Source organism: Danaus plexippus, chromosome 24 (assembly GCF_018135715.1).
Source record: "Danaus plexippus chromosome 24, MEX_DaPlex, whole genome shotgun sequence".
Taxonomy (NCBI): Eukaryota; Metazoa; Arthropoda; class Insecta; order Lepidoptera; family Nymphalidae; genus Danaus; species Danaus plexippus.
In genome coordinates, this window is record NC_083552.1 from 1033207 (window position 1) to 1055861 (window position 22655).

Genomic DNA, 22655 nt, shown 5'->3' on the forward strand with positions numbered 1-22655 from the left:
TGGATGACGTCATTCAGGGACTTGCACACGAGCATATTTCTGTGGACATAGAACGCTGTAGTGGTTCACGTCACCAACCATACAAGTCACGCCATATTTCAGATGAGACCATAAAACGTCCTAGCTCTGACTTTAAGAGCGCGTCCGTGACCGAGGAGGCGAAGGCGGCTACCACCGAGCCTTAGACGACGGTTTAATGAGTGTGACTGACTGAACCACGACCCTCAGAGGTCACACACATCACACCACCAGACATATATAACCTGTTTTATATTATAGTTCATGATTAAATTGTTTTATTCCAATAATTGAGATGCTTTTTTATTTTGACCGTACTCCGCTGAGACGTCGACCACGTATGTATTCACTTGTTGTGTGTATGTATCGATGTTTGCTGTTTGTCACCGCCACTGTCCCGCACCCCTCCTATTATTTGATCATGTCATTGTTCGTTCACTTTTGCATGCTGCCGACACATCATAAGGGAAATGTCCGATACTAAACTCTGACAATTCTCTTTTCATCTCCCAGCTATCATCAAACGATGGCTTTTAGGTTCCTTCTTGATGTAATGTATGTGTCCTCTTAGCAACGATGTCCGCCCCCAGCATTCATAACATTCTTCTCTAAAGATCTCTTTGTTGAACTCTGCATGACTTCTTGAGATATTTATATGCTAACTAGTTCTTTGATAATTTAGATTTGTTTAACCCCTTCCTATCTAATGATTTGGGAGCATGTATCAAGTTCATTCGATACCAACACCAACAGGTGCCTAACACTGTCAATGGTGATATCTATGAAGGCAAACAGTTTTTGTTGTTGGTGACGATATCTCGTTAGAAGGTGGCATGTGAAAGTGAATTTATGTTCAATTCATACATTTGGAATTAATTCTATTAGCTAATTTATTATATAGATAGTTTTAAGTAACAATGAGCTAAAATATTAATTGTGATGCCAAATAATTTTAACACGGCACTTTATATAAATAGAACTGAATATTCCTTATAAATAAACACATGTAGAGGAATAGCCACACGACGGTAGTTGTTATATCTATTCATAATATTATAAACCTGTTATACTCCATAGCCTTAGTGTAATTTCTGTGCTTTATATGTTAAAGGAGTTCCGTTTCCGTTTTCGACAAAAAAAAAAAAACAAACAATGATTCATCAAGAGCCCGATTGTATCTTATGAAACGCTTTTCCAGAAATCGCTCCAATTCATCATCAGCAAATGTCTCCGATACGTTCGCTCAAGAAGAGCGAGTCCCCGACGAGCTTGAGCAAACGGACTGACAAAACACCCACCACTCCCATCAGCCTCACACCCATCGATGAAACCAAGGCTCTGGACTTGAACAAAGTTAACGGCGTTAACGGTTTGAACAGCAACCAGCTGACTCCGGAAACACCAGTCCAGGAGCATCTCGCTGAGAAGGAAGTCATTAAAAAGTCGACTGAAGCGACTCAGGTCGCACCGGGAGTAGTGGATACAACTGTAGTCAATGAGACACCCACTGGTGGTCTAACCGCTTCCGAGGTCCTAGACAGGGCTCGCACGAGGTTCGACAAGTTTTGGGGCAAGAAAGAGGACGACGTTTAATCACGTCGAATAGAAATTTGTCTGTAAATCGTGACATGATGCTGCCTCAAGAAACAAAAGCTATCCATACACTTCATTGTACACCAAATAACATTGGAGCAATCAAGACGCTAGTGAAGCCCTAATAGAATGCATCCATGATGAGTCACGGTTACGACAAATAAAAGTAGGAGACGTGTTAAAATAGCTTCGCTTCAAACGACATATATAATATATTAATTTATGAATTATGATCACTGTCATAATAGTGTGATGGCTTGTGATAGTAGTGATGACCCTGATAGTTAGAATCAATTAAATTGGTTACTAATATTGTACTGTTACGGTTTTATCGATTTTTGAACACTGGTTCCTTTTAATTCTTACGATTACAGACAAGGTTACTTCAAAAGATAATCAATTGCTCTTCAAATAGTTTAACAATATCATATTCGACAACAAATTGGAAAGTTTAATATTTTGCAGTCTATCGTTTCGTTAATGCACTCATTTTAGCTGCATGTACCGTCGGCCTGTCCGTCCATCGTAGCAAAAATTTTAACTCTGTTATATCTCATACCTCTGAAAAATATGATTGTATGATTTCACTTACTTCTGGAAATTATGCTCACTAAACGTTTTAACGGACGAAAACCTAATTTGATAATAATAGAAAAAGTGACCAATTTTGATTGTTTTGTGCCACTGATCGATTTGCTAAAATATTAATTTGTTATTTTTCAATTATTGTAACATTATCCCTTATTAACTTTTTTTTGTAGCGTTTATATAAAAGTTGACGGTATTACTCTTAAAGTATAAATAATAGCTTATAAAAGCAAAGTATACTGGTATTGATACGGTAAGCCGTCCAAAGTAGTATTTTTTGCATATATTTCCCAAAATTATTTTCCCAACAAAATATATAAGCAAAGTATTTTTCGAATAGTTCTGTTTTATCTGTATACAACAACTGCATTTACGCGGGAATCTTGGAATAAGTTTGCTTGATACATATTGCTTGTATAAATATTTAAAAAAATAATAAGAATTAATATAATATGGATGTTTCACGGCAATCGTGTAGATTGTGTCTGTCAGTAACGGAATTTAACGTTTCATTGTTTGGCATTTTTTGCCAAAAAAACAATATGTTGGAGAAAATATTAATATGTTTGAAGATATTGATAAATGAATCTGATTACTTAACAACTATATGCTACAGATGCGCAGGAAGCGTAGAAAAACATTACGAATTCGTTGTACAAGTGAAAACTATACAATCAAAGATAAATAGTTTGGAAAGGAGCAATCGTTTTGAGACTTCTAATGTGAACAGAAGACACGTCACGTCTTACGTAAGAGAGGAGGTTATCGACGCCGACTACACATTTTCATTCCTCGATGTGTCTAAAAACGAAGAGAAAAAGGAACCCAAACCATCAAGTCCCTTCTTTTCTTACTTTTCTTCACCTAATTTACCAAAACAATCGAATGATCGTTGCATATGGAAAACGCCTCGCAGTTGCATTAGCGATCAAAAAGAGATAAAAAGTGAGGAGACGCATAAAAAATGCAAGAAGGATAAAACGAAACACCATTCGCGGGATCTGTTCGAATCTCAATCTCAGGATTTTGAGGAGCCGGACTCCAGGAGCCTGGATTGGAAATTAACCCCAGACGAGAGCCTCATTAAACGGGTAAGAGAAAAGTGTTTCGGCCGTTTAGATTACTAGCCATTTGCTATACGATTTCATATTCAATGTTAACTAATATGTTTTTAAGAGTATTAAAGATTAGTTGATGTGAAATATTCTATGGATATCCGTAGAACAGGGTAATGTTAGAATTGATTTACGCTGTAGTCTATTGATAATTATATTGATGCCTGTTTTAATTTATTGAGAGTACTAAATGTGTTAAGTATAAGACTACAGTACACACTGACCGTTCACCACCTACATGGCTAGACTTATGCGTGTTTTGTTTTCAAATAACTCTTAACTGTTCTAGTTATAACACAGTGTATAAGTTTGAGTGTACTAATATATAATGATTGTAATCTGATGCTTATGTAACTGATTGTTTTACTTAAAACTTAGTTTACTTTAAGGTTACTAGACTAAAACTATTTCAGGTTTAATTAAAAATGCGCATTGTCTTGTTTAGTTCCTACTATCGTTAGTTTCTCCGCACAAAAATCTTCTTATAATTTTTTTGGGCCTGTCTATAAAATCCATGTTATAATTTAGCTTTGCTACGTGTTATGTGATTTTTTCAGTCGTTGAATCAAATTTACACCTCAATAAAATATTAAAATTAATATCGTATTTTTATTTATGCCTTAAATAAACACAAGTAAATAAAAACAATGAACAAACAGCTTATTTTGACTTTATTCAGTATTTATATCGAATCGCACACATTTACTAAGAAAACAAAAAAATCCTCATCGACTCTAAACACTTAGTTAAATCACATTCAATGCTTTACGCCTAATTACGCATAAATTTTTAATGGCAGACAACATAGTATGTAAAATAAAATTTAATTCTAAACTAAATTCAACACATACATGCGACCTCGCGTGACCTTACACTAGACATATAGAGAAATATTCACAATAATTCTGAAGGTCTAATAAAACATGAAGCTGTAACTCAATAAACGATGCGATGGTCCCGAAGCGAGTTCCTTTTGATCCGTTGATACTCCAGCGAGGACGTCACCAGATAAGCCGGTATACACCAAAAACATAAGGGCAAGTGCACACTCTTACCCTGTATTGCCAAAAAATACATGCAAAACAAAACTACATCCAACCAATGAGTATTACACGTTACGTATTAGTGTCAATGTACAGTGCGCTCAGAAATATTCATACGGAACGAACTTATTACATAAAAAAATATATATCACACCTTCATGTACTTGAAAAAGTTAACTATATAAAAAAAAATCCTAGTCACAATATAACATTCATACGAAAACTAAATTTACGCGATATTTACAAAACATTAAACAATTAAACAATTGAAATTAATTACTTATTATCTTTTTGTAATAAAACAAAAATTAACAAGCAAAGTGTTGATTTAGTTAACGCATTCAAAGGGGTGGACGTTTCTTTTACGGGAAAAGTTTAACATCTATCGGTTGAACTAAAAACATCTACAAATACGAATCGTTAATAAGCGACAACAATATTCGAAAGTGTAGTAATAAAATATATTTAATATAAAAAAAAATATAATAATTAATTTACTAATTTATCATTTAATAGATATTAAAAAGCCTCTGGATAGTAAAAAGCGATTTATGTACTTGTTCGTGTGTATAGATAGAATCGGCTCAGCGGAAGCAAAATATGGCACTGTCTCGGAATGTTAACGTGTTTATACGGTTAGAGGAAATGTTCTAAAAAATAACAACAATTGCACGTCAGTACACAGACATATTTACACGTATATAGTTAATATAAATAACATAGCGTAGGTGACGAGCATTTAACATGACGCGATAGTTACAAACATAAACACTTACATTACATAAAAAGAAGCGATTTGAAATATACAGAAAAAATAAAATAAACGAAATAAAAAAAAAACAAGTACGTTTAAAAATATCACAAAATAATCGCTCATTAGAAAAAAAAAATATAAGCAAATCATAGACAAATAATGCCTCGTTACAATTAATACTGAGGGGTGCCGAGGATCCCAGACGTCTGTCATCAAACATCTGGGGTACATTAACGGACCCCGCTCTTACAGTTTATCGAATACATCTAAACAGTCTAGAAGCTTACAGCGGTATATGTTTTTTAATTTTCATAATCACACACAACATCCATATTAAAAATCATTAAGATGTAATGAAAAATGGTGCTTACTCACATACACATAGAATTTAGTTTCCGTCCGTCGATATACAAATTTTGGTCTATTCTATACTGTATTATTATCAATGTATTAAATATATTAAATTGAGACAGTTTATTTTGAATTAATTTTACAAAAAGAAAAAATTTATACCTGGAAATGTTCATGTCATCATCAAATCCGTCCCAGCGGACACGGTGCGTGTTACAGCCACTGAACACTATACACCTACGTAGCAATTTGTGTCATTCAAAATTGTACTCTAATACACTGATAGAAATCTTAATATCAACTAAACTACGACAAAAGGACAAAAATATATATCTCTCTACGTTGTAAGCGGCTCGTGTAGAATGAACCGAGCCACATATATGCGTCTCTTTCTAACATATCTATCTGCCTCTGCCGTCATTACTTCTCCCCCGACGAGGAGCTGGAGGCTCTCCCTCGCCCCTTCTTCGTCTTCTTATCCTCCTCCTGCTTCTCGTTTTTGTCTGTGTCTATCTTCTGTGCCGAGGTCTGTGGTTGTTGGTTCGCTGTGTTCTGTTAATCAACAATAACTTGTGTTATAAAATAGTTTAAACGGGATTCGTTTGTAGTTCCAACATGTGCGCATTACAATACTAGTTTGTTAAAGTTTGTCAGACAAAAATTAATAACGTATACTAAGGATAGATATAGCATCAAACTAGCAGTGCCACCTATAGTCTGTGATACACAACATATACACGACGTAAATTTTAAGTGAATTATTCTGATATCTATGCTACACAGGCAATTCTCATCAAAATCCGTTCAGTATTATATGCGGAATGGACCAACAAACATCTATGCAGCCTCACAAACTGTACAATTGATTATATTTATAGAATATGTAACATATAACCGCCTCCAACCTTCTTCTTATCTCTCTTCTCCTTCCTGGTCGTCTCCTCGTCTCTCTTCCTGCCCATCACGCCCAGCAGTTTGCTGACCATACTCTTGCGACCCTCGCTCTCCGCTTCCGGGGACTGAAACGTCATGTTAAACTATTTTCATTCGGTAACCAAACATCCAGGAACCGGTCTAACGTGTCGAGGAACTTGACAGTTAGTTGACATCAGTAGTGTAGGAGGAAATTTAATAAAAGTAATTATGAAAAATGACAAATTCATGAAAAATTTATGGAATCGATGTAAGTCCGTGTTAATAATTAAGTCCTACTTATTCCAGGCTAATTTATATTTTTTTTATATCCGCACTACCCTCCTAAAATTTAAATAATTAATACATGTACGTATATGCATGTACCTTAACTTCGAAAGACTCTTGTTTCTTCAATTCAATCTTCTTCATGGACTCCGATCTCTTCGCTTCCATCTTCTCTTGCTTCTTCTCTGCTCTTTCTTGCTTCTCTTGCTTCTTAGCCTCCTTCGTTTCTTGCTTATCTTGCTTCCTCACGGACCCGCTTCTCTCCATGGCCTTCTCTTTGGCCTTTTCTTCTTTAACGTCTTGGCGTTTTTCCTCCACTTTCACCTCAGCTTTCTCCATCTTCTTGACAGAGTCCTGTTTCTTAAACTCTTTCTCTTGCTTCTCTTGCCTCGCTTTAGACTTGTCCTTAGTTTTGAAGTCTTCCTCCTTGAGGCTAGAGTCGGACTTCTTCCTTGTTTTGTGTTGCGCTTCCATGCCGCTAGGTGTCGACTCTTGTAAAGGTAGGCTTTTCTTGTTTGTGTCTGTTAGAGCGCTCTCCGTGCTCGAGCGGCTGTCATCTGTGATAATTTTATAGATAGATTTATATAAGTAGTTAAAACGTATCAATATATTAGATACAAAAAGTTACGATTTTTACCTTTTTTGAAACCGTTATTTTATTACTTATAATATATATATAAAATTTTTATAATGTACATCGTATAATAACTAATTTGTATATAATACCTGTCCGTGCGTTGCTCGTGTCTATGTTGGACACATCCAGGTCCACGTAGGACTCGTCTGATAGAGACAGCGAGGCGAAGGAGGCGCTGGCGTCACGGGTCACACTCGCCTTGGGAGACGACGTGAATATACTTGGAGTGCTCTGCTTGGCCGGAGTGCTGCAAATATTATTAGGGAGTATTAAGTTAATTAACTTATTAGATGTGACAGAAAATAGCACAGTTCGTTATTTTTTAATTTTTATGTATATTTTTATTTGTATTAAGATAAAGGTGGTAAAACAGACCTTATTACAGACAATTTAAGGTATTGATAATTTTATCATTCAGTTAATTTGAACACAAGTTAATACGACTTCAGATCCAACTATCTTATACCGTGTGGGCAGCCTGGCGGCGTGGTGTGTGGGACTGTCTTTCTCCTCCGCAATCCGGGGTAGAGTGGGTTCATCGACCTTATCAGGGGGTGGAGGGGTCGGCGGGGCGGGGGCCGGGGGTCGCCACGACCCACCACGTCGAGTTGAGACCGTCCCAGCCGCGCCCCCTCCACAACAGAGGGGGGAGATAGAACACTTAGACTCCGCGGAGCGAGGGTGCAGTCTGGATTGAAATTACACGATATAAATTACCGGACTAGCATTTTATACTTTACTCAGTAAGTTATTTAAAACTAAAACAGTTTTATTAAAACACACTTACATTTTTAAGCTTTAAATTATCTGTTAATATATACTAAAAACATTTAAAAAAAATCATTGTGTAGTAATAAAAATGCAACGAAAAATGTCAAAGCAACACGAAGCATGATATGACGGTATGTCATACAAACCTGTCCGGTGACAACGCTCGTCGCAGAAGCGGCGAGGCGGGGTCCCTCCGCGGCCACGCTCGACGACACTCCCGCGCGGCGAGCGGAGACGGACTGCGAGCCTCACAGCCGCGACTTGAGTAGTGGTGGGGGGAGGGGGAGGGAGACAGCGTTAGTGACGTCATAGTGATGGCGGACGAGTATCTTGTTAGTATAGTGCGGACGTTGCAGTGTGACCACTATACACCACTATTTTTAACTTTAAAACGTTAATAGTTTTCGTTTGATAAACATGTGACTATAAGATTAAACACGGAAATTACGACACAGAGTCCTCGCCCGTGGTTACTTTATAGAGACTCGGGCAAGACAAGAATTCAGTTGTGTATTTTGCCTATAATTAGGTTAATTTAAAGCATATTCAAATAAAAAAATACGACTAACGAATGAAAATCTAACATAACAACGATCTTTCATTTCAAAAATAGTGATGTATTAGTTATTTATCGATGATTTTATAGCTGACGACTTTATTGGTGACATAATATAGTACACACCTGGTGGGGGAAGCCGGGGCTGGCTGCGGCGAGGGCGAAGGTGTACGGGCCAGCGGGGACAGCGGCATGTGTTGGAGCGAGGCGCGTCGGACTTCGCCCCCGCTCAGCTTGTGTTTAAGACCGTGGAGAGAAGACGGCCTGGAATATTTAGTAATGAACAGTATTTACAAAACCTATATGTTAAAGGAGTCGTTTAAAGAAAATTAAGTTATTTTTCCGCTTCTATAGTATAATAGGTTGAATGGCGTGTAGCAGCTCGATCGATAACATATATAATACTTTCAGTGCTTCCTAAATAACATATGTAATTTATAGCAATAAGGCTCGGGTGGCGCCATCTACCGTTGGTAGTGTGTGGTGGGGTGAGTGGTGTGCAGTGGCGAGTCGGTGGCTGGCGAGGCGGCTGGGGATGGTAACTCACTTGACGCGCCGGATACCATCTGATGATTAAAATAAAAAAAAAAAACTATTAATACTCATAGTACTCGGGATGGAATTCTGTGCGTCTGGTTCACATTAACCTGGTGCATCTCCTGACTCGCTCGTTTGGTCGATATCCGTCTGAACAGGGAACAACGTCTCCGTGGCCGGGGACGAGGCGGGGCGGACGCCCTCCGCCCGCCCGCACGCTTCCTGCCGCCCGCCTAGCACCACATTAAGTAATGATATAAATATAATATGCGGAACAGCTTTAATTTTCTTCTGCAATGTTATTTTTGGTTACAGAATAAAATTATATTATTGACGAATACTACAGATTCCGGACTTTAACGTGCCAGATACCAAATTAAATTGTTATATCCCGTTCCTGTTATTATATGACCTAACCTGTATTGTGGTCTGCTCGAGAGGCGTCGCACGCAGAGTAGCGTGCGGGGCCGCCAACAACAGTCTTAACACCTGGATCAGACATACAACATAATGAACTAGAATAGTGTTTAATACAATATAAAGCAATCACTCGAGAACTTCACCTGTGTGTGGAGTAACCCTTGTACGGATTCTCCATTGAGTTGTGTGATGAGGTCACCGGCCCGCAGCCCCGCGGCCCAGGCTGCCCCCTGCTCGCTGACCGCCTGTAACACAGATATAATGTGACAAACGAATTTATAATCTATGTACATACATACAATGTATATATTTGCCTACGCTGTAATGTATACAGTCAATACAAAGAGACAGCTGTATATATATATATATATATATATATCTTAATGATAGTCCTCCGTATACACATACTTCATACTTAATCGTATATAGACGCAATGCCTTTTGTATTTTCTGTATCTCGGCATTTTTTTCGGTTGTTTTTGATAGACTATGTCCTTTTATCATTTACGTATTCTGTTCCTATAGTTGAGTTCTCCTGACGATGTCTATTATTTCATCAGCATATAGCAAGCTATATAAGTCTGTACTAATGGACTTGTTATTTTGCATATAATCGTCGTTTTTATATTGTAAGGCACATTTTTAATGTATCTGGTGCATGACACTCACCGAGACGAGATGATGCATGGTGTAGTAATCGGTGTCACCGTAGTAGACCCTCACGGTGTGTATGGTGAAGCCGAAGCCGCGCGGCCCACGACGCACCACGATCGGAGGCTTGGACGACTGGATCAGACTGCGAGCAACCACATGTACAGTAACATAGCCGATACCAGTTAAGAGTTTTGTATTTTTTATTAATGTTTAATCTCACGAGTGGTTGGCGAGGGCGAAGGGCGAGGGCGGATCCCTGCAGGGCGAGGAGTCCCGCGAGGAGTTGGTGGAGGAAGTGTTTCCAGCGCAGGGAGAGCCCGCGCCGCCCGCCACCACCGTCAGGGTGTCTTCTGCTGGATAAAAATAAACATATAGCAAGCAGTACGGTTGAATAACATGTATGGTAAGTAACGTATGAATGCAATCCTAACCGGGATGTATGACAAGTGAGAGGCCCGAGGTGCTCGCGGATCGTCTCATGGACTTGGCGAGTGCTATCGGCTTACTCTTGTCTGGCCTCTCGGGTTTGTCGACGCTTTTGTCATCCTTCTTCGGCAGATCCGGTCTGGAACGAGAAAATTTAAGACACCTAATTTGAGTACTTATACTTTATATATATATATATATATATATATCGGAGCTCCCTGATATTAATTTAGGAGACTTTCTTTGTATGCATATATATTCAATGAGTTTTCTCACCACAGTTAAAATTTCATGTACACTTCTGCGAGATCTTTCGTTAAACGGTATAATATTACTATAATCTCAGAGCCCTTTTTTAACTTTAACACCCTGTAGTTAATTCGCTTCGTGTTAGTTCTTTCAAATCCTTGTATACACGGCTTTAACTGTTACATTTTGTTATGAAATTTATTTAGGTATGTGTTTTAAGTGCTCCATCAGATGATACGATATACAGGGTGTTACTAACATTCTAGCGACGAGCACGTGACTGGCGTGTAGCGGGTGCGCGTGCAAGGGGCGGAGCGCCGCGCGCCTGCGGGCAGCAGGGGACACGTCGTCGGAGTCCGTCTGAGAGGACTCCGCGGTCGACCCTCCCGCACCACTAAACACCATCTGGGGAACAGAAGACTGTTACAACCACGGACACAGAACAAGCAGTTAAAAATATTGTACTGTGTTCACAATAAACATATATTAGAGTTACATCAATACAGAATTGGTGGCAAAAAGTAAGGCGATATAAAGAGAAATAAAAATGGGTGATCCGTGAGAAGAAATATATTGAAAGACAGGCTAGTGACGATGTGACAGGGGAAATGATAAGAAGCGCAAATTAATTTAATAAGAAAAAGTTGAAGGCTATTGAATAGTAAGAATTATATAATGCATTTAAATACGACCGACTAGAATTATCTACAAGCTCTTAAATAGCACTCACGGGGCATTTAGGATGGTGTATGGCGGTGGGCGGCATGGGCGCCGTGGGCGCTGTGGGCGTGGTGGGCGGGCCCGCGCTGTCCGGGGTGCCCGGCCAACTGTCCGTGCTCTGCAATAAGCAGACGTTAGCGCTACAAGGTCTTTTTGAACTACGCGTGTTAAAGCCTTTATACTGTTTATAATATTACACTCTACTTCCAACAGCTCATATTAATTTTTTTTTTGGCTTTTACAAATTAAAATCTCTATGTGCAAATTATCACACTATGACAAACACTACCAATTAATAACTATTTAATATTTCATGAAGACCGCAGATAATAAAAAGCAACTAAAATTTAAAGAGTAAGGAGTGAAAAACGTACGGGCATCTAACAGCGGAAGAAACAAACGAGGCTCTTTAAGGTACACGACTAAACAAAGACTCACCCTCGAGTCGTGCGACATCGCGGACTGTGAGTGAGACTGAGAGTGGGAGTGGGAGTGGGAGTGAGAGTGGGAGTGGGAGTGGGAATAGTGCCGCCGCCACTGAGGGGAGGTGGAGGAGAAGGCGGCGAAGAGGCCGGCCTCGTCCTCGTGCGCCTCGGTCGCCTCGCCGGCCTCCGCCGCCTCGTCCGTCTCCACCTCGCTGTGGTTGTATCGGTCGCACCGGCCTGGGAACAGTGACAGTGATATGTATTCTTAGTCATTTAAAATTTCAACCGTATCATATTACACATAAAGTTTAATATACGACTACTCTCTCTGACTCTCTTATCATTCTCAGCTACCTGAAAGCTACAAGTTAATCTTCCAGCATAATTAATTTCTAATAACAGACAACAAAAATCCAGAATATACATCTCAGCCCAGTCATTGGAGCCTAACTCTGGCGTCCCCGATTTTAATAATACTCAGTTTGCACAAACCCGACAACCATCACGTACAATTATTTTCCATATATTATTATTTCTTTACGATATTTTTCAAATCCCAACTCATACCAATATATAATAGTATATCTTTATATATATAGACTGCTCACTGTCGAAGTAGCTGGTGTCCTCGTCGTTCTCCAGCTGCGGTATGAACTCGGCCTTCCGCCGCAGCAGGTTGTTCCAGTCCAGACCGTAGAAGTAAATGTGCTCCTGGAAATACAAACAATATATATAATGATATAATTATCTTAGTCTATATAATTACCTTAGGTCTTTAATTTAAAACCACGTCGAACGTTTAAGATTATTGTCAGTATAAACGAAACATGGATGACAAGGGTGTGCAACGAAGTTTAACTAGTGGCTAGAGGTAACTATATAATGAATGTTACGCTTAGATAATGTCAAACCACATCTGGACGGCGAATAACTTCCTAATATCCAGCCTCCTGAATACACGCTTGGAGTCATTTCAAGTTTCTTACATGTCCTAAGATCAACTGATCTTGGAACTCCAAATGTGAGTTATTTTTTCCTCTTACGTATAAACTGCATACATTACACAAATAGCATACAACCCAGCCATATCACCTTCACTTGATGCGTCCCCGCCGTGCCGAGCCTGTCGCGGGGGTTCCTCGCCAGCAGCTCGGTGATGATGGCGCGCGCCTCCACTGCTATAGGGAAATCGTCTTCCGAGGGCCACTCTATATCGTCTGTAGGTTATATTTATTTTTTGCATGATCCAAGGCTATAGACTGCACTTAAGCCCTACAATTATTTATGTATATTACAAATTATAACATAAATTTCCAAAGGATTTCATAGCAGGTCCTACGTTAATGACATCTAAGATTTCCGCGTGTACACTTAAATGTAACTAAGGCACTCAACTTTTCTGCGTCTGGAACATTCAGAAATAATATAATGATAAATGAAAAAACGCGTAGGATCCGGAAACGTTAGTTTCATATAAGGAGTTTTACACTGTCGTGAAAAAAAAATGTGAGTTCATAGTTCGTAATACTCTGAAAAAAAATATTTGCTTCCATAGCGAACACCCACAGTGTTGGCTCAACTTTACCTTTCAATCTAAGCTGATAATATAAGAAGCTCTGCTACTGTTCAAAGAAAACCTTGCATACTCCATATTCAGTATAATGTATGAAAAAATCTATACGCAGATCTTATCCTTACATTTCAATATCCAATTTTAGGATAAAATAGAAACGTAGCTACAGGGTGTTCCATCTTAAATAGGAAAATTTTAAAATAGTGCATGGAAATAAAAAATTTGCTGACCTTCGCTTCATTTTAAGTATATAGAATATATAAACTGTGGTTAATACATTCAGAGACGAAATATTTAAACTATTGATTAAAAAAAACTATTATACTAGTGATATACAATTCCCTAATTTGACTGATAATTAATTTTTAACTATAGTTTTAACGTTAGACTGACCGTTAACTGTATGAGCGAACAGTTCTTCAGGAGTGTCGCCGAAGAACGGCACACATCCCACTATGAACTCGTACAGTATGATGCCCATCGACCACCAATCCACTGGCTTGCCGTAACCCTGGACGAAGAATGATCAGATATTATGTAGACTGTAGGACTATGAGAGGGGCGGAGAGGGGGGAGAGGGGAGGACAGGGGCGAACGACATATAAACAGTTGTCAGAGGATCAGCAGTCTTTTTCGTTCGTAACGCGCTTTGTTGTGATAGATTAATAGTATATTTTCCGAGTTAATATATTATAAATTTAATAAACTAATAGTAACATTGTAGTGTATATATAGGGTTTTCCATTAAGGGCGCTTGATCTTTGAAATGCAAAAAAAAATACATGTAGGAAAGATATTTGCGAAATTTTTTTTTTATTTGGAAGGTCTATCGACCCCATTATGTATGGAATATGACATCATTCAAATGACCGCCACGGCTTCGGTTGGTGGCGCGCACACGAAAGGTCCAATTTTCGATGACTCTGGCGCACAAATCGGGCTGTATTTGATCGATGGCGTGGCGTATGTTGACTTTGAGGGCATCGGTGGTTTGCGGCTTGTTGGCATAGACCTGCGACTTAAGAAAACCCCACAAGAAAAAGTCCAGCGGGGTCAAATCGCACGATCTCGGTGGCCAGTTCACGTCGCCTCCGCGCGAGATGACCATGTCCAGAAATTGCTCGTGCAGAACTTCCATCGTAGCGTGTGCTGTGTGGCACGTAGCGCCGTCCTGTTGAAACCACATGTTGTCCAGATCCATATTCTCGATTTCAGGCCAAAAGAAGTTGGTTATCATCGACCGGTATCGCTCACCATTGACGGTGACGGCCACACCATTATCGTTTTCGAAAAAATACGGACCAATCACGCCTCCGCCCCCAAAATCCGCACCAAACAGTCACTTTCTGCGGGTGCATTGCCACTTGGTGAACCTCGTGTGGATTGGTCTCGTCCCAAATACGGCAATTTTGCTTGTTGACATAGCCATTCATCCAAAAATGCGCCTCGTCGCTGAAGATGATTTTTTTGCCAAAATCGGCGTCAACTTCCAACTGCTCTAATGCCCAGTCAGCGAACACACGGCGCTGTCTATGGTCATTAACCTTGAGCTCTTGGGTCAGCTGGATCTTGTACGGGTGCAGGCTCAAGTCACAACGCAAAATTCGCCAAGTTGTCGTCTGCGAAAGGCCGAGTTCCTGTGCGCGACGCGGAATTGACTGCCGCGGGTTTTCGAGGACACTGTCGCGCACAGCGGCGATATTCTCGGCAGATCTCGCGTTACGTTGACGCACGGGAACCGGCTGATTGTTAACTGACCCGGTTGACTCGAATTTGTCCACCAATCGACGGATAGTCGACTCGGCAGGACGATCATCGCGACCGTAAAACGGGCGAAGTGCGCGGAACGTTGCTCGAACTGAAGACCCATTTTCATAAAACAATTTTATGATTTGCACGTGCTGCTCGACACTGTAACCTGCCATGGTGGTTTGGGAGGACGGAATGAATATAACACACTGCATTTGACAGCTGTCACTCAAACAACATGGCCGCAATCAGCTGTCAAAGTTCAAGCGTCCCTATTGGAAAACCCCATACATATATATAGGGGACACACATTTAATTCAAACCGAACCTTCAAAACTCCGGAACGCACCCGAAGTGACATTGGTTCGGTGACATTTGGTTTTTAACTTTTGCGCGGGAAAGTGTTTGTCGAAATGATCTGCGAGTGTCTTTATAAATAAAATTGATGCTGTATAAGGTGTTTGGTTTGAGATAATAATTAGTTACAGCTCTTTAAGACGAGTCTGATCCAGTTGAGATTTGATTTCACATTTAAAACTTGTAGGTTTATAGGAAGACTATATTTTTTAAATGATTTTGTCCGAACCCTAAACATTTGTATGTATTTGTGTGTGTTTGCGTGCGTGTGTGTGTGTTTGTCCGTCTCATACCTGTCGCAGAATGACCTCGGGCGCGATGTACTCGGGCGTGCCGCAGACTTGCTTGTCTGAGAACTGCCTGGCCTCCCGGTCCGCGTACTCCTCGTACAGGTTGGTGGCCACTGGAATTATATCACTTGGTTTATAATAATTATTACTAAGTTAATAATATATATAGTAATTAAGATTTAAATATTGTCTTAAAACTTATATAATACAGGTTTTGTACAAAAACAAGTATTTAACCTTTTTCTTTTTTTTGGTAATATTTTTCTTATTTTTAATAGTGGTAATTGATAAAGAAGTAACTTGTCTCATATAACTGATACCATTATAATATATATACTAACAGGACATGAGCCCCATTTTGCTGAGTCCGAAATCAGTGAGCTTAATGTGTCCGGTCGCAGTGATGAGGAGACTGGAATTAACACAGAATATTATACATTATTTAACACATATCTATGAAATAAATAATACAATAAACTGTATATATTATACAATACAATACTGTATATATAATACAATAATGTTACAATACAATAATGTTTTAAATATAAATAATAAAAATATCAACATGTTTACTTTAAAAACTCTTGAAAAAAAAATATATAATAATTATCAAAACTGACTTATCAGGTTTGAGGTCTCTGTGGACGATCCCGTACGAGTGGAGGTACTCCACAGCTAGTACGGCCTCAGCGAAGTAGTGCCTGGCCATGTCGGGGGGCAGAGCACCCGCCCGGAGTAAGGTGGCGCAGTCCCCGCCCTCCACGAACTCCAGGATCAGACAGAGATGGCGCTTCGTCTCAAACGAACAGTACATAGTCACCTGTACAGTGATAGGCAAATCTAATACGAATCTTTAAATACAAATACAGCAACGAGATATAAATATATATTTTTTTCAATACTAACCTCGAATTGGAATTCAACTTCGTTTAGGAATTTATATACACTGATATATATTAAAACAAACTTTTTAAAGACTATTCCTTAATTAATTTATTATTATTCTAAGCCATAGAAGATCAATGAAACCGGGTTAAATTAGAAATATATACATCTATACATATTGTATTGGTAATAATAAATTCTTAAATTCGTAAATATTACTTTAAAATTAAATATTAAAAATAAGCCTCTAAGAAACTTGAGTGTATATAAGGAATAAGGTACTCAGGCTGGTTTGTGTTCTCACCACAAAAGGATTGTCAGCAAAGCTCAGGATGTCTCGTTCAGCGAACGCCTGCTCCACCTGGTTCCTCAGGATCAAATTATTCTTGCTAATCTTCTTCATAGCGTATCTATAAAAAATATATATACAATAGTGAATTGAGTAACTAACGGGATGTAAGACTCAGAAGAATAAGGTGATATTAGTTTTATTACAATAGAGAAACTGTATGGATACTATCACTATATAAGAGCACAGAAAGAGAAGGTATTTTAAACGAAAGATGCTGAGAAATTAAATAAAGATCAATTATTATAGAAACATTTTTTTTTCTAAGATAATATTCGTACATTAAAAATGCTGTATGAGGCGGGGAATCGAACCCGCTAACGAAAACAGCGATATTATGCTTGTACATGACTTTTTAATTTTTTTAATATATATGTATATAGCTATTTTATTAATGACATACCTCTGTCTCGTCTGTTTGTGTTTAACGAGATAAACAGCACCATAAGCCCCGTTGGAAATGAGCTTGATGACTTGATAGTCGTTTTCGGAGGGGGGTGACCCGCCCTGACCCCCGGGGGGCGACTGGCGACCCCTCACTCTGAGAGTAATATATTTGGTACTTTTAAATCTTAGAACAAATATTTGTAGAACAATGAATTATCAAAGTTATTAAACATCTAACTCTTTTTAATTTTTTTAGTTTTAAATAGACGACTTTTACAGTAATTTAAACAGGCATGTACAAGTCCATGTATCTTAACTATGTTTATAAAGAGTTTAAGTATCTCACTTGGACGGCGAGGAGTTCTGTGGTGGCGGAGGTGGTGGGGGCACATGAAGCTCCGCCAGGGGGTCCTTGGACAGGCCCAACTTGTGGATTATGTACTGGGGGATGTCGGTAGTCATACCCTGGGGGGAAGAGAAGTTAGTTATAAAATTCGTTTTATATTATTTGATATATCAGTTTATTGAAATATTTTCTGTCGAAAATCTAAGATACCGTTATAAATAACCATTGTAAGTAATCGTATAACTAACCTGCAGGTGTCTAGCATGTCCTTCGGCAGCTTCCAGAAGTCTGTAGAACCTCTCGGGATCGAACTCCAGACATTCCAGCAGTCTAGCCGGTCTGGCCATAGCTAGTGTCAGGCGAGTCACCAGCGGCGCCACCTGGGCACCCGCCTCTGAAGACTTCTCACGCGTCTGAAATATAAAATACGATATTGAAAAGTATTTTTCTGCAATCAAAAATGATTAATTGCGAAAAAAAATATTGACAAAACCATCACGCAATTATGAAAATTCACCAAAAATTGCTAATATTCTAATAGGGACTAACTCCTGATAGAAGAAAATGAGAGAATATTTTATTAGAACAGAGAAACACAGTAATTTCTTATTTAAACCTTACAGCTCACCGGGATCGTTATGGCGTACTTTATGGAGGAGTTTCTGGAATCAATGAACTCACCTCAGCGAGCAGTCTGTCCAAGCTGTCAGCCATGTCGTAGAAGTACGAGCTGGTCACCTGTTTCGACTCCGATTTGTGGAGGCAGTCGCGCGCCATTTCTAACACCTGGAAAGAAGGACACATACAGTGCCATATACTTGACCTGGGAAACTCGATGTGTGAAAATAACGCAAATATACCTGTCTCTGGACAAATCTCTCGATGGGAGGTCGATCTGGCTTCTTATCTAACTCCGCCAGCTCATCTATCAGCGACCTTAATCTGAAATCACCGTTCACATTCAGACAGCAGCCGTTATATGTGAAGACAATACGTTTGGAACAACGTACATCGTATGAGCGATACTGAATTTGTCAGATAGGAGATTGGAAAAAAATATGGAGCATAGGAAACTAAGAGTTTAAGATACAGAAGAGAGGAGTATAACAGAATCAATGCACGGAAGTCTTACAGCGGAAATACTGCCATTAAGATTCGCAGCTGTCACAGGTCAACTCACTTGTCATCCATGGCTTTCTGAGCAGCTGGGAACCTCGCTGCGAAAAGAGCGGACATAGCAGACACGGCGTCATCACGAGACCCCTCTGACCCACCGGCCCCGGGAGATCTCGACGGAGAGCTGACGAAGGGAAGAATGAGCTTTGGTTAGTAAAAAACATGAACATGTTTTTATTCAATATATAGATGTGTTTGAAAAGTTTTTTTTGAGACTAGAATATTTATAGTTATAATGACACCTAAGATTTTCGCGAGTATTCTTTTGAATTAAACTAATATTTTTCGAATTATTATTATTTTTAACAGAATACTCCCAACGTTTCGGTTACTTTCTATATATAGAACTAAGATAGTGCTTGGCTTCCATCTCACTTGATGGCAATTAGAAATCTAGCCTTAAACGTTAGCCGTACTTTCTCAGTAAAAGCCTATTCACTCCTCTTTGATATAAACTAGACATAGTTAACTTAAAGTATTCCGTGTATCCCATATAAGCGCTATTCACCTCAGACTCCTACTCCTGACTCTCCTCGGCACCGCTCTAGGCGAGGGAGCGCGCGCTGTGTGCCCACTGCCCCCGCTGTCCGACAGCGACGCCCAGTTCATGCCGCTGCCTTGCGAACTGCTGCAAGATTCAATACGACTATGAGAAGACTGCTCCGAGATATTCTCCAGAAGAATACGCGTAAGAGTATTATTTAACATGATCCAAAACTACCAAAACATCAAAGAAGAATAGTCATAGGAAATATGAGAACATACTTGAGGGAGTTCTGATTGTGATGACAGTGAGGACAGGGTGCCCGGGGCGGCTCGCACGGTGGCTGTGCCGCCAGCAGGCGCTCCTGAGACGAGCATTGCGACTGCAACGAGAGAAGCTCGGACGATAATACAGATTTACAACACAAGCATTGATAATCCTGAACATAAAGACTATATAGGGATGAAATCTTTGATTTAAATAAAAAAAAAATCATATAAAAATTTTAACCATCAACAAAACATTTCTTTTTTACCAAGTTTAAAAACCACTTCAGCCTTGTTAGAGCAAATGTATACAAAAGAAACTGCTATAAACGCTATTGTACTCGAGAAAGCATTTAGATTTTTATCAAGATAATATAAGCGTATTAACGGCGTCCTATATAATCATTCATGGTTAAATAAAACAAGATGTTCTCAAATTAAAATTTTACCACATAATTTTTTTTATTCATATATGTACACGACAGCTTAAAATTTGAACTAATTAAAACCTCTTTAGATGCACTGTTGCAGTATTTTACAATTATCGTAAGTCTAAAATAAACAAACATAAAAAAAATTACACACAAACATACATAAATAATATGATAAACATCGAATATATCAACATCAAATTAACAAACCGATATGAGGTTGGACATTATGTAAAATTAATGTATAATCTGTGCACGCGACCGCGAAATGGCGCCAAAACCACATCTGTCAAACGCATCCATATTATATTTAATATCAAAAATTATATTACATTCTGAATTCAATTTACGTCAAACTGAGGTCGGTTGTTGTGACGTAAGCTTTCACCTTCAGTTTGGCAGCGGAATTGAGATTATAAAATATAAAAGACTCTCTTTCAAGTAAAACTAATTTTAAACTGTACTCATTACGTATTAACTGGCCATAATTTGCCTTAATACTTAAGGATAAACTAATGGATCATTATCGTTCAACGTTAACTACGTAAATGTTATTTTTTTCCCGTTCCTTATCGACAGGCGAACGTGCATGTTATCAAGTCACATGGAATAATAATTGAAGAAAACTTCAATTGTTTTTGTCATTAACGTCAAAAGAAAACATTCCGAATTGCATTGGATTAAGTTATACTATTCTAGACCTTATGTCGATGTGATAAGGACGTTTGAAATTTATACATCGTCGTTATTTGAAAGTCGGCCAACTCATCAGCAAAAACCGATCCAAGATCTCGTGAATCAACACTTGATATAATAAAATTATTAATATAATATATTTTGTTACGTAAACTATGATTCGATTGCATTTCCGAAAAAAAAAAATATGACTTACGAGATGAGTTGTTTTTTTAATTTATTTTTAAAATGCAGAGTTCTAAGAAAATGAATCACGTCCTTCGAGAACTAAGACAATTAACACATGTGCGTGACAAGTTGAGGCCGAGCCATTATACGTTTATAATTAAATGTCATTTATTGAATAAAACTAATAGATTGTTCCATCAAACATTATCTGTACTGAACATAACATTTTGGCAAAGAAACTATAAGTTGTCGTAAACAAATACTTAGGGCACTTATTAATAATATTTATACATAGATCTTAATGAAACACATTCAGTAGATAAAAATAAAAAAGACAACATATTAAAAATAAATAATTTTAATGTTTATATATTTAAAATATATTATGGTGTACATACACAAGGTTTCAAATAGATAATTAAATACACTAGGTAATACAAATCTTCATCGCAAGTCTCATAGCCACAATTGTTGAGTTACATTGACTCAGTTCCGGATATAAATAAAATTATGGTAGTTAGGTACCGATAATATACTATTGTAAGGTAGAGAACACTGCAAATGTTTTAAAAGCAATGATATATATATATATATGTTTTTATTACTCAGCTGCTTCAAACAAATATATACTTTGTTGAATTAAAATATAGTTGTTATTACCGATGCTGATATTTCATGTTCTTTTTCATCCCCAAGAGTTTAAAAACATACAGAAATTAATTAGTAAAACTTATAATATATAGAGAAATCAATTAATTAGTATAGAATTGTCATAGTGTGTCCCAAGTAGAATTTATATATAAGATTTTGATATATATGGAAATACTTACCGACAAGCTGGAGCTTCCCGGAGTGGTGCCATACCCTGATGATGGTAGAGATGCCACCGACCACCGGCGACCGTCACTTTATGTACAGGAAGACCAATATTACTTATATGTATATATATACACATTGATAAACAAATTAAGTACTTTATTAGTAATATAAAATAATTTTGTACCTTTGTTACATCTTAACATTTGTACTCTGAACTAATTTACTTGATATTCGGAATGATTTTTTCCAAATATACATAATTAGTACAAAGTGTATAAAAAAAATAAGATATACAGTAAAAATCCCATCTAAAACTTATATGATTTTTTTTTTACTTTTCAGAGCAAAATGGATATTTAAAAAAAATACAATCTGTGCTATCATTACTGCTGCAAAAATTATAATGAAGGTTGATTTAATTAACGATAAACACTCACACATCCTTGTTTCTGTGTCAGACATACAAAAGAAATTTACACACACATTAATGTAATGGCGGGTAGATTTAAAAAAAAAGCGAACAGTACTCCTGCCACTTGTCTATATCAAACTATGTAATATTTAAATTAATATTATTAAGGAGGTTTATGTATGGATAAACGAAACTCTCTCCGTCGAG

The 22655-nt window shown here is 38.1% G+C and overlaps 2 protein-coding genes across 12 annotated transcripts in view; one reads left to right on the plus strand and one right to left on the minus strand.

Moving 5' to 3' along the window:
- Window positions 1–3913, plus strand: part of LOC116775839 (uncharacterized) — a 47919-nt gene extending 44006 nt beyond the window's left edge. For 7 of the 9 annotated variants that reach the window (XM_032668822.2, XM_032668825.2, XM_061524375.1 and 4 more), the window contains one exon: window positions 1217–3913. In XM_032668822.2, the coding sequence (XP_032524713.1) occupies window positions 1217–1611 (395 nt within the window). In that variant the 3' untranslated portion in view covers window positions 1612–3913. Of the gene's footprint in view, window positions 1–102; window positions 309–1216 lie in introns of those variants that run through there. The other 2 variants (XM_032668826.2, XM_032668828.2) reach the window with 1 other exon arrangement.
- Window positions 3914–3968: 55 nt separating this feature from the next.
- Window positions 3969–22655, minus strand: part of LOC116776066 (microtubule-associated serine/threonine-protein kinase 3) — a 36420-nt gene continuing 17733 nt past the window's right edge. The window contains exons 5-37 of one of the 3 annotated variants that reach the window (XM_061524370.1): window positions 22048–22123; window positions 19938–20038; window positions 19681–19800; window positions 19177–19296; window positions 18857–18938; window positions 18678–18782; window positions 18245–18409; window positions 17997–18115; window positions 17667–17804; window positions 17219–17324; window positions 16650–16849; window positions 16368–16438; window positions 16030–16139; window positions 14024–14141; window positions 13150–13274; window positions 12666–12768; window positions 12071–12294; window positions 11643–11750; window positions 11172–11317; window positions 10669–10802; window positions 10458–10587; window positions 10253–10379; window positions 9727–9828; window positions 9581–9652; window positions 9274–9396; window positions 9095–9192; window positions 8753–8890; window positions 8217–8330; window positions 7766–7987; window positions 7389–7546; window positions 6762–7219; window positions 6368–6481; window positions 3969–6014 (exon numbers count right to left, since the gene is read on the minus strand). In XM_061524370.1, coding sequence (XP_061380354.1) covers window positions 5883–6014; window positions 6368–6481; window positions 6762–7219; window positions 7389–7546; window positions 7766–7987; window positions 8217–8330; window positions 8753–8890; window positions 9095–9192; window positions 9274–9396; window positions 9581–9652; window positions 9727–9828; window positions 10253–10379; window positions 10458–10587; window positions 10669–10802; window positions 11172–11317; window positions 11643–11750; window positions 12071–12294; window positions 12666–12768; window positions 13150–13274; window positions 14024–14141; window positions 16030–16139; window positions 16368–16438; window positions 16650–16849; window positions 17219–17324; window positions 17667–17804; window positions 17997–18115; window positions 18245–18409; window positions 18678–18782; window positions 18857–18938; window positions 19177–19296; window positions 19681–19800; window positions 19938–20038; window positions 22048–22123 — 4459 coding nt within the window. In that variant the 3' untranslated portion in view covers window positions 3969–5882. Of the gene's footprint in view, window positions 6015–6367; window positions 6482–6761; window positions 7220–7388; window positions 7547–7765; window positions 7988–8216; window positions 8331–8752; window positions 8891–9094; window positions 9193–9273; window positions 9397–9580; window positions 9653–9726; window positions 9829–10252; window positions 10380–10457; window positions 10591–10668; window positions 10803–11171; window positions 11318–11642; window positions 11751–12070; window positions 12295–12665; window positions 12769–13149; window positions 13275–14023; window positions 14142–16029; window positions 16140–16367; window positions 16439–16649; window positions 16850–17218; window positions 17325–17666; window positions 17805–17996; window positions 18116–18244; window positions 18410–18677; window positions 18783–18856; window positions 18939–19176; window positions 19297–19680; window positions 19801–19937; window positions 20039–22047; window positions 22124–22655 lie in introns of all 3 variants that reach the window. The other 2 variants (XM_061524369.1, XM_061524371.1) reach the window with 2 other exon arrangements.